Source organism: Phyllostomus discolor, chromosome 2 (assembly GCF_004126475.2).
Source record: "Phyllostomus discolor isolate MPI-MPIP mPhyDis1 chromosome 2, mPhyDis1.pri.v3, whole genome shotgun sequence".
Lineage (NCBI taxonomy): Eukaryota > Metazoa > Chordata > Mammalia > Chiroptera > Phyllostomidae > Phyllostomus > Phyllostomus discolor.
In genome coordinates, this window is record NC_040904.2 from 192,578,056 (window position 1) to 192,589,671 (window position 11,616).

An 11,616-nucleotide genomic window follows, 5' to 3' on the forward strand; every position below is an offset into this window, starting at 1 on the left:
TGCTTTAGAATACCTTATTGAGAAATACAAATTAATTCTGTATATTGGCTAACCCAAATACTGTAAGAGATGGTGATGTCTGGTTTTCTGGGCTTTTGAAATATTTTTACCCCAAATTATCATTGCTTTATTAATTTTTCTTGTTAAAGTAATTTTATTCCAGATTATTTTGATCCCAGTGTATCACATTTCAAAGTCATAAACACATTGTTATGATTTATTTTGATCCATATTAATTTTTATAAGAATTATTTTCTCCCTGGCTGGCGTAGCTCAGTGGATGGAGCGCGGGCTGGGAACCAAAGCATCCCAGGTTCGATTCCCAGCCAGGGTACATTCCTGGGTTGCAGGCCATAACCCCAGCAACCGCACATTGATGTTTCTCTCTCTGTCTCTCTCTATCTCCCTCCCTTCCCTCTCTAAAAATAAATAAATAAAATCTTTAAAAAAAAAAAGAATTATTTTCTTTTCTAGCTAATGTAACACCAGAGCAGAAAAATACTTCCTTGAAAACAGTGATCCAGAAAGGTACATAATTACTTTCTAAGTTCTGATATGAGTACAGTTCATACTTTGTTTGTAACACAGGGTAGTCAGAATAGTAGGTTTTATTATTTCATGATCACAAATTATAATACTGGGCAATGTATGTTCATAAATAATAAGTATAGAATAGTGTTTTTCTGATGCAAAAATATGAAAAAATATTCATTTAAAATCATCATACCCATTGTTGTCAATTGGCTCAAAGATTATTTTGGTATTCTAAAAGAGTGGTTCCATTCATTGACATTGAACACTTGTAAAAAGTGTATATTTTTGTTTGTGCGTTTGTTTAATGTGAGCATATAAATTATTGGATGAGAGGCTGAACCTTTTCTGTGTGTGAGTGTATATGAGTGTATTTTGTTTTATATGTATCAGCCTGTGAGGGTATGTACATACACTATGAACCTAATGTGTCTATACCTATGCAGATACTGAAATTAATTTTTATTTTAAAATTCACCTTGTTCTTGGATGGCTATAAATAATCTTTCTTCAGAATATCATTGTGGTCGATGTCCACCTCAGTGGTTAATGTATTCCAACAACTGCTATTACCTGGGTACTGAACAAAAAACATGGAATGAGAGTTTGATGGCCTGTGCTTCTTGGAACTCTAACCTGCTCTATATAGATGATAAAGAAGAAATGGTAAGATTTCCAATGCTTTCAACATTTTATTTAAAATATATTATTTTAGTTCATATTTGTAAAATTCATATTTTCTATACTTTTGTGGTTTATTTATTTTAAAGGCTGTTAAAATTTCATTGTTTAACTTTATGATATTTTATTTATATCTTCTGCCATTAATGCACACTTGATAATTTCCAGTTACTGCTTTTCATAAACAACCATGCATCTATAAGTGCTTTTTTCCTTCTAAACTGTGCAAATTAATTTTACCATACATCATGGAAACTGAAGATATCATGGTTGTGTGTGTTACAAACTGAAAAAACCCAGATAATTACAAATGAGATCATGAAATAGGTGTTGCCAGTCCACTCCTGCGCACTCTCTCATAACTTCCCCTTCCCTCCATTCAAACACTATTCTGATATTTTATATGATAAATTATCTTTGTTTAATCTTAAACCTAATGGGAATCATCCATTATGCATTTTTATGTCTCCTTTAACTCCCACATGAAATTTTGCACAATTTATACATATTATTGTGTATACCAGTAGTTGCTTTTTATGTTTGTTTTGTATACATGACATTTTAATCTACACAGAATACAGATTTTTAAATATCTGGGTATTATGAATAATTATTTTATAAAAATCTTTGTGTGTTCCTTTGCCAAAAATTATATTATATTTATTACATACAAATAAAATATTATATATTTCTATACTATGAATATTAAAATAATACAAGTAAAATTATTAATATAGTTATATTATAATTGTATATGTGCATAATTATAATTTATTGTCATTCTGTTGTGTCAGAATGACATAACAGAATCACAAATATATACATATGACACATTTATTATATTATCCCATTTCCCTGTTTATTGTGTAAATATACACTTTATCCAATAGTTCCACTTTCCAAAGTTTAGTGCTGCCAAGAATTTTAATGACATAAGTTTACATCACTATATAAAAATATCATTATGACATTAGAAGGCATTTTCCTGATTACTGGTACAAAGAACACACCTTTTGGAGCACTATTCATAATGGAATTCTTAGTTGTACCATTTCTCCTGCGTATTGCCTGTTATTTTCTTACCTAGAAGTTGTTATATTTTGGATATGAGCTCTTTTTTGAACTTGTAAGATGCAACTACTTTTTTTGACTGTTAACTACATTTTTCTTCTCACATTGGAAACTTTTAATGGCAAGAACTTACTAATGTTGCCATAGTCCAATATCTCATTTTGGGTGTTCATGATCAGTTTGGACATGTTTCAGAAGTTAGCTGATGTTCATGAAGATAATCTGTAACACTACTTTTTAGGTTTTATCCATTTTCTTTATTGATTAACTTTTATATTTATGTCTATAATAGCTTGAGAATATATATTTTTATGATGTTGTGTGTGTGATGCTGTGTGATAGTTTATACTTTATATATATATGTATATATATGTGTATATATATTATTGTTGTTCAAGTATAGTTGTCTCAGATTTCACCCCACCACAGCCCCTCACCACACCCATCCCCGCTGCCCACCCCTGAACCTTTCCCCTTTGGCTTTGTCCATGTGTCCATTATACATGTTCCTTGTGGACTGTCCCCTATTTTCCCCTATCCCTCTCCCCCTCCCCTCTAGTTACTGTAAGTTTGTTCTTTATTTCAATGTCTCTGGTTGTATTTTGCTAGCTTGCTTGTTTTGTTGAGTAGATTCCTCTTATAGGCGAGATCATATGATACTTGTCTTTCATATCCTGGCTTATTTCACTTAGCATAATGCTCTCCAGATCCATCCATGCTCTCACAAAAGGTAGGAGCTCCTTCTTTCTTTCTGCTATGTAGTATTCCATTGTGTAAATGTACCACAGTTGTTTGAAACATTCATTTACTGACAGGCACTTAGGTTGCTTCCAGCACTTGGCTATTGTAAATTGTGCTGCTATGAACATAGGGCTTCATAGGTTCTTTTGGATTGGTGTTTCAGGATTCTTAGGATATAATTTCAACAGTGGAATTGCTGGGTGAAAAGGGAGTTCTGGTTTTAGTTTTCTGAGGAAATTCTATAGTGTTTTCCACAGTGGCTGCACCAGTCTGCATTCTTACCTACAGTGTACTAGGGTTCCCTTTTCTCTGCAACCTCTTCAGAACTTGTTGTTTGTTGATTTGTTTGTGATGGCCATTCACCTGTGTGAAGTGGTATCTCACTATGGTTTTAATTTTCATCTCTCTGATGGCTAGTGATGCTGAGCATCCTTTCATATGTCTCTGGGCTCTCTGTATGTCCTCCTTGGAGAAATGTCTGTTCAAGCTCTTTGCCCATTTTTTAATTGTGTTGTTTGTCTTCCTGGAATGGAGTCATGTGAGTTCTTAATATATTTGGGAGATCAAACCCTTGTCTGAGGTATCATTGGCAAATATATTTTCCGATACAGTTGGTTCCCTTTTCATTTTATTACTGTTTTCTTTAGCCTTGCAGGAGTTTTTTATTTTGATGAAGTCCCATTTGTTTATTCTTTCTTTATGTCCCTTGCTCTAGGGGACATATCAATGAGAATATTGCTGTGTGGAATATCTGAGATTTTCCTGTCTATGTTCTCCTCTAGGACTTTTATGGTATAGTGACTCATATTGCAGTCTTTTATTTGTATTGACTTTATTTTTGTGTATGGTGTAAGTTGGTGATTGAGTTTCATTTTTTTTTTGCATGTAGCTGCATGTAGATCTCCCAACACCATTGGCTAAAGAGGCTATTTTTACCCCATGTTAGGCTTCTGCCCCTTTTGTTGAATATTAATTGACTATAGGGACCTGGATTATTTCTGGGCTCTCTGTTCTGTTCCACTAATCTATGGGTCTGTTCTTATGACAGTTCAACATTGTTATTTAATTGATGCAGCATAATTTATAGCAGGTAATCATTTCTTCATAAACAACTTCATATGCCTGGGTCTGTATATATTTTTAACATGAAATTTAAGAAGATGTTCACTTTTTGTGTCTCAAATATTATTTTTCGTCTTTTTCTGTGTCTCTTTTTAGTCTCAGGGAATATTTACACCTGTTTCAGTTTTCCTTATAAAATTCTAAAGGTCTCTGGGGCTCCATTATTTTGTCTCTCTTTTTCTCTCTACCATCAGGAATTAATCATTTCTATCACTCCATCTTTAATGTCATCAATTCTTTCTTCTGCATCTCAAAATTTATGAAAATGTATTGATTTTTAATGCATTTTCAACTGAGAATTTTTACTTGATTCATTCATACTGTTTTTATTTCTCTAATTGTTTTGTCATTACCATCATATTTTCATATAGTTTTTTAACATAGTTTTAAATATTTTATATTTTTATATAAAATATAAAGTATTTATAGTTTTTATATTTTATATACTTTATAAAAATATACATAGTTTTATATATTTTATATTAAATAACTATATTTTCATATAGTTATTTGAACATAGTTTTAAATACTTTATAATTTAATATGTATTTATAATGATTACTATAAACTATTTTTCTAATAAATCCAACATCTTCTTCCAGTAAAAATTAGGTTCTATTGACTTATTTTTCCCCTGAGTATGAAAAGCATTTTTCAGTTTCTTTGCATATTCTTAAATTTTCTTTGTAAGTACATATTTTCAATAACATAGTATAGTAAATGTAGATTCTACATCTTTCTTAGATTTATTAACTTTTAACTTAAATAAACAATTATGTAGAATCCTTTCTTTTGAAGTATGCTTATTCAGTTTTTTAAAACTTCATTATATATTTTCATTTTTAGCCTGACTTACTAAGGATTCCCATGTGAGTGCATAGCGTAGTTAACAACCAGTGATTTTTTAAATGTATTCAAATATCTCAAGTCAGTTTGGCTCCACTTTCTGCTATTTGATGAATTTGTGTGTGTATGCAGGGGCGTGCTCATAATTTAAAAATCCCTTTTGGTTTTTATTTTTTATGTTTTCATCTTTTCATACATGTGTACATTTTTTCCATTAATCAAGCACATGTAGAGAGCTAATTTCATCTTTTCTATGATGCGGTCATTTTTAGTATTTTCTTATTATATTTATGGTAGGCATGGTGCTTGACAATATGGAGAGCACTACCTTGTGCTAGAAAAAGGGTGGTTTGCCTCATTTGGAACCTAGTAATTCAACACTTGGAACTGAAAAAACAGTGGGCAATTGAGCAACCCCTTCCACTGCTAATCAAGTCTGCCCCTGTGGCAACAACACCATTGATATTTGACTGTTCCGCAACTTGTAAAACTTACAATTCTTACTCACTGACCTGGGATGGGGATCAGAGGAGACATGGGAGCAGCCCTAGACTACAGGACTTCAAATTTGCTCTATTCCTACTTGAATATCCAGCAATTTTTTTCAATAACAAATAATTATGTTATTATTAGTGTTTGATCAACTTTCAGAGCTGTGCAACTGGTATTGTTGTCCATTTGTCTTCACTTTTCACACTAATGCATTTTCCTAATGCATCCAATGTGTAACAATATATTGTAAATTAAAAGAATGTAACTTGGAAAGAGTTAACTTGTTTTTGCTTCCATTTTAAAAGTCATTTTTATTTTTTTTAATTTTACTTATTTCTTTTTAGAGAGGTAGTAAGAGAGGGAGACACACATCAATCAGTTGCCTGTAGCACACCCCCAGCTGGGGACCCAGCCCACAACTGAGCTATGCGTCCTGACTGGGAGTCCAACCAGTGAGCCTTCACTGTGCGGGACATGTCACAACCCACTGAGCCACACCTGTTTCAGAAGAATCATCTTTATTTTGTTTGCAAATATACAGTTTTATTAGTTGCTTAGTACTTTTTTTTCCCATTTCTAGTGTCATAGCTTGCCATATACAACATTGCCTTTTTACTATCCAATTGCTATATAAGAATGCTGTAAAATACAAACTATAAACTAAGATAAACCTCTTTACAGTATTCAGATTAGTGCATTGAAACAGGCCCTAGCTCAGTAGGTCGACTGGTTAGAGCATTGTCCCAAAACACTAAGGTTGTGAGTTTGATCTCCTGTCAGGGCACATATGAAGCAATCAATGTAAGTGAGACAACAGTTTCAATTCTCTCTCTCTCTCCCTGCACCCCTCCTCTCTCTCACACACACAAATAATAAAAATAAAGTAAAAAGCAAAATCAAACAAAATTGATTTAAAAAGTGAGTTAATTGCCAAACATCTAATTCCTTTTTAAAGGAAGAATGGTAAAAAAAAAAAAAGTTACCTACATATGAAAATGAAGAACAGCTTAAAAGCTTATGCATTTTTAAAACTTATCAAAAAGTTGTTCTTTAAATTTCCAGTAATAAAAGCAGTTACAACAATGCAAAGCAGAGCACAGATAACATGGTCAACAAGAGTCACATGGGCCCCAGACCCATTGGGGTGGTCATGTCTCCAAGTGTCCAATCCCATGTTGGACACCCAGAACTAAAGCAATATTGAATGACAACTGTAACCAAAAACAATTTTTAAAAGTTGCTCTTTAAAATGAGTTCCCTGAAAGTATAAATTTAACATTTTTCCTAAGGTAAATTTATGAGGGGGAACCAAGAAAAGAAATATCTTCCAGAGGGTAGGCCCTTGGTAGTAGTACAAGCTTTCCTGCTGGCTGAGTGTTCTAGGAACCCATCTGTATCAGAGTGCCAGCTGGCTTTATTGTGAAAGGCTGTACTGGGCTCCAGGGAGTTTTGTTTTTTTTTTTTTTTTGAAGGCTTTTTCAACACATTTGCCCATTTCATGATGGGTGATTTAGAAGCACACCTGTCCACACTGTGCTGAGTGTTCAGCAGTTTTTGATCAAAAAAAGTCATGACCCTCATTTCCCATGCTCCTTATTCACTCAATCAGGCCCTAAGTGAATTTTTTTGTTTCCCTGGATGAAAAAAGCCCTCAAAGGGAAATGTTTTGCCAATGTGGAAGAGGTGAAACAAAAAAACAGCAGAAGCACTAAAAGGAATCAAAAGTGATGAGTTCAAAAACTGTTTTGGGCAGTGGAAAAAAACATCTTCTAGGTTTATGGCATCACATAGAGAGTATTTGGAAGGTGGCAGAAGCTTAAATTTGTAATAATAAATAAGCAAGTTTTTATAAATAAATTTGGGTTTTTTGTCCCTCCTTATATTACTTTCAAAATCATTCTCATTGTTTAATAATATTGGAAATTACATTCAAAATCACAACATACAAATAAAAACCAGAAGAAAAATTATTATAACATAATCAATTAATGTATAAAGGTTAAGAGTTTTGTTCCTTCCATGTTAGCACAGTTGTAGATTTCTATATTTCTTCTTTTGTAGTTTTTTTATTGTTGTTTAAGTACAAATGTCTTCATTTTCTCCCCACCACTACCCCCTGCCCAAGCAATTCTTACCTCCTTCCTCTGGTCCCACCCCCTGGTTTTGTCCATACGTCCTTTCGTTCCTGAAAACCCTTCCCCCATTTCCCCCCATTACCCTCTTCAACCTCACCTCTGGTTACTGTCAGTTTATTGTTAATTTCAATGTCTCTGGTTACATTTTGCTTGCTTGTTTGCTTTGTAAGGAAAATTATATTTGCCAGTGATACCTCGGAAAAGGTTTTAATCTTCAAAATGTATAAAGAACTCACATGACTCCACACCAGGAAGAAAAAGAGCCCAATTAAAAAATGGGCAAAAGCTGTCAGCAGACACTTCTCCAAGGAGGACATGCAGAGGGCCCAGAGATAAATGAAAGGATGCTCAGCATCACTAGTCATCAAACAGATGCAAATTAAAACCACAGTAAGATAGCACTTCACACTAGTCAGAATGGCCATCATAACCAAATCAACAAACAAGTGTGGAGAGGATGTGGAGAAAAATGAACCCTGGTGCATTGTTGGTGGGAATGCAGATTGGTACAGCCACTGTGGAAGCAGTGTGGAATTTCTTTAGAAAACTACAAATGGAGCTACCTTTTGACCCTGCAATTCCACCACTGGAATTGTATCCTAAGAACCCTGAATCAGCAATCCAAAAGAACCTATGCACTCCAATGTTCATAGCAGCACAATTTACAATAACCAAGTTCTGGAAGCAACCTAAGATAGCTATATGCCTTTAATGGCTTCTGCATCTCACAGCAACATGAAGGATCCTTTTAAGATATGCTGCTGCCTTGGACAGTTGCTGGTTGGATTGTTGGACACACGCACTTGCAATTTCCTCCTTGCTCATGAATTATCATTCCCAAGTCTTTAAATAGTTCATTAATATCCATAACACCAGCTTACACTTGCCTAGTAGAAGTCTTCCTCTGATGACAAGGCTGAGGTCATCCTCTGTTAATTCCCTCATCCTTCACCTGCACTTGAGGGTGAGTTTGACTTTTCCAGGACACAAAATTCCTTTCTTTTGAGCTCTTCTCAGGAAAATCACCAGATGCTCTGGAACTGACTCCCCACTCAAGCAACCAACTCTTTCTCTCTCTCAGCAGCTGGCCTTTGGCCCTTTGGAAAGTTGGTCAGTGATGTGAACTCAGTCACGAAGCAACCCTACTGTATTTTCCTCTGATGCACCTCACTGCAGGTGGTGGACACAGGTTCAAACTGTTTAATGGGCTTCTTTGTTTCTTTGGCTAGTTGGTTAGGATACTGTTGCTTCTGCTCAAATCCTGGAAAAATGTGAGGTGTTCCAAGTTCCTTCAGAGTCATCTGTATTTCCACAGAACATTGTGTGATCTAATGTTGGATATGCAGGGTCAGCTGGGTGGGGTCACCTACAATTCCTGGAGTGCAGGAGGTGGTTGATTTGCTTATTCACTTATTTCATCAGGTGTTGGTGGGCTGTGCAGTTTACTTAGCCATCACACCAAAGTCAGCTTCCTTCTCCTCCTTGTGCACAGCCAACTTCCGTTGTTTTTACAAATTCAAGTTAGTGTACTAACATTTACTTAATTTCTCATAAAATTTGTTTTCTCATAGAATTTCATGCATATTTTCAATGCATTTATATGGATTGGAGTCTCCCATAGAAACAGTAATAATTCAGACTTGTGGACAAATGGCTCAGTTTTCTTTTCCAAACTGTAAGTTTTTGGAGAATGCATTTATTTTATTCATTCATGCTTTCTCAATCAGGTATTAATCTTAGAAATAAAAAGCAATGTGTGAACAACTATATGAATGAACCGTTTCTATAGAAAAATTTTAAGAAATATTCAGTATTAGTATGTAACTGTTACTCTATATACATTGTTTATTACTAAAATATTAACATATATTATCAGATTAATGAATTATTATCTCTGCATTTCAGATTTTCAAAAACTTCAGAGTTGGACAAGAATTGTGCATTTGGGGATTTTGAAGCACAAAAGCTCCACTTGGCATCATGTAAAAAAAAAAAACACTATGTTTGTAAGCACCAGGCAGTGTGACTCACCTAAACTTGGTACAATGTTACTCTCACTATCTCTAAAGAACACATTTCTAGTTCCTTCAAGAATGCTGCAATTATTTTTGTATTACTTTTTTATTTTCATGAAAAAATGAAGAGGAAGGTACTAACATTTCCCATGTTCCCCATGTTACCCTGCATGCAGAGCATCCCCCTTCTCAGCATCACTCAGCAGGGTGGGATGTTTGTTACTGAGAGTGAGTGTGTGCTGACACGTCGTAGTCACTTAAAGTCCATACTTTATCTGACACTTCATCCTTTGTATTGGAGAATTGTTTTAAACCTATATTCATGTTAATTTTTAAAAATATGTATCCAGGTATATATTATACATTTTAAATCTTCTGTTATTCATTAAAACAAATCATGTATAAATGATTAAAAATAATACCAAGAATTTTTCTAAGTATATATTAACATGAATAATTTCACACACATTTTCAAATTAACTGATTTGTCCTGGCCTTGAATGTTGAACATGAAGACTGAACATGTGATGGTGGCACAGTGAATAAGTCGGTGGAGTCAGTGGAGAGAATGCCGGGGAAGTTCGATTTAAAGATTTATTAACTATTCTTCAAGGATAGCCTGCAGAGAAAGAAAGAAGAAAATTATAAAATGTGCCATAGGGTTAATTAATGAAAACTACTAAAAGGAAGAATCCTCTGGGAGCCAGGTCTACCTCCTCAGGGATGGGTTTCAGACTTTCTGGCAGGCAGTGGTCACTACAGAAAACTCTATGGCAGACATATTCACTGGACAGCTTCAGGAGAGAGCAGGTCCCAGTCTGCAGGCTGATGTGAGTGAGGATGGATCTCACAGTGTGACTGGCAAGTAGGATGACCTCTCTGACAAAGTGTCAACAGGCAGAGGCTGGAGAAGGGGAGCTCTGGCTGTGACCACTCACAAAAACTTGCTGGAGGGTGAATACCACAAGAACTTCCTGCGTGCATGCAGATGTCAGCCACAGCACTGGAGCCACAGGAGAGAAAACAGCATGAAACCAGGAAGAGGAGTCCTTTCTCCCAGTGCCCTTCACTGACAAAACATCAAGCCAGCTGACTGGAGAAGAGGTTGAAGGATCTGCTGCCATTATCTCAGAATGTGCAATGCATATAGATTTGGAGCAGAGAGTATTAAATTCTTAATTGGCACTCAAGATCACTATGCAACAATACCAAGGATTCTTTAGAAAAGCCATGTGACTATACCCTACTTGTTTAGAGAAGGCAACCAACACATATATTTTCTGAATCTATTTTGATGTATCATTTTCAAAGATTTGAATAATTTTTGGTAGAGACTGGTGGTTTTATTGAGAAATAGCCAGTGTCCTTTTGGTATTTGTTTACATGTCTGTTTTTTTTCCTCTCCTGGATTTTGGATATCTTTTATGGTGTATTGTTTTACTAAATACTCTGTCTTCCCCTTTTGACACTCCTAATAACTGTGCTTAGAAGCATACTTTGATGGGAAAAATAAAGTGTTAAATAAATGAAGAAAAATTAAAGGATATTACACCCATGTGAAACAAACAGCTAGTTATTGACAGAATGTGGGATAAACTTTTGTAATTTGACAATCGCTCTGAGATAATTTTACTATAATTCAATTACAAATGAGAGAGATCCTATACCCGCTTATTATTTGCAAAATAAATGAATAGTTCCTACACAATTATATCTTTGAATATAGACATAGTCTTTATATTCTACGTATACATTCCTAATATTCACATAGAGAAAATATGTGGGTATTCAAAATTAATTTCATATTATATGTATATTTTACCTTATTTACATGCTGAAGTTGCATTACAGACAACCCAGTTTAGAAGTGTGGTTCTGCTGCCTGCCACCATAGACAAACTCCAGAGGCCGAGATTTGGTGGAAGAGGAAGAGGTCATTTATTCAAAAGCGACACAATTTAGGAAGAATGGCAGGTTTCTGC

The 11,616-nt window shown here is 34.7% G+C and overlaps 1 protein-coding gene and 1 pseudogene across 1 annotated transcript; one reads left to right on the plus strand and one right to left on the minus strand.

Moving 5' to 3' along the window:
- The first annotated feature begins 468 nt into the window (after nt 1-468).
- LOC114513875 (NKG2-A/NKG2-B type II integral membrane protein-like) lies at nt 469-9,739 on the plus strand. The gene is made up of 3 exons (XM_036019339.1): nt 469-1,197; nt 9,191-9,294; nt 9,525-9,739. Exons 1-3 carry the CDS (start codon nt 1,021-1,023, stop codon nt 9,643-9,645), a joined length of 402 nt encoding a protein of 133 aa, XP_035875232.1. The 5' UTR covers nt 469-1,020; the 3' UTR covers nt 9,646-9,739.
- On the minus strand, nt 8,368-9,155 carry LOC114513876 (annotated as a pseudogene).
- Nucleotides 9,740-11,616: the final 1,877 nt, after the last annotated feature.

Excerpts from the sequence above, each read along its gene's own strand:
- LOC114513875 (XM_036019339.1), top strand. The coding sequence starts at position 1,021 with ATGGCTATAAATAATCTTTCTTCAGAATATCATTGTGGTCGATGTCCA. Across the intron at positions 1,198-9,190 it reads TAGATGATAAAGAAGAAATG|AATTTCATGCATATTTTCAA; the intron begins GTAAGATTTCCA and ends GTTTTCTCATAG. Across the intron at positions 9,295-9,524 it reads TCAGTTTTCTTTTCCAAACT|ATTTTCAAAAACTTCAGAGT; the intron begins GTAAGTTTTTGG and ends TCTGCATTTCAG.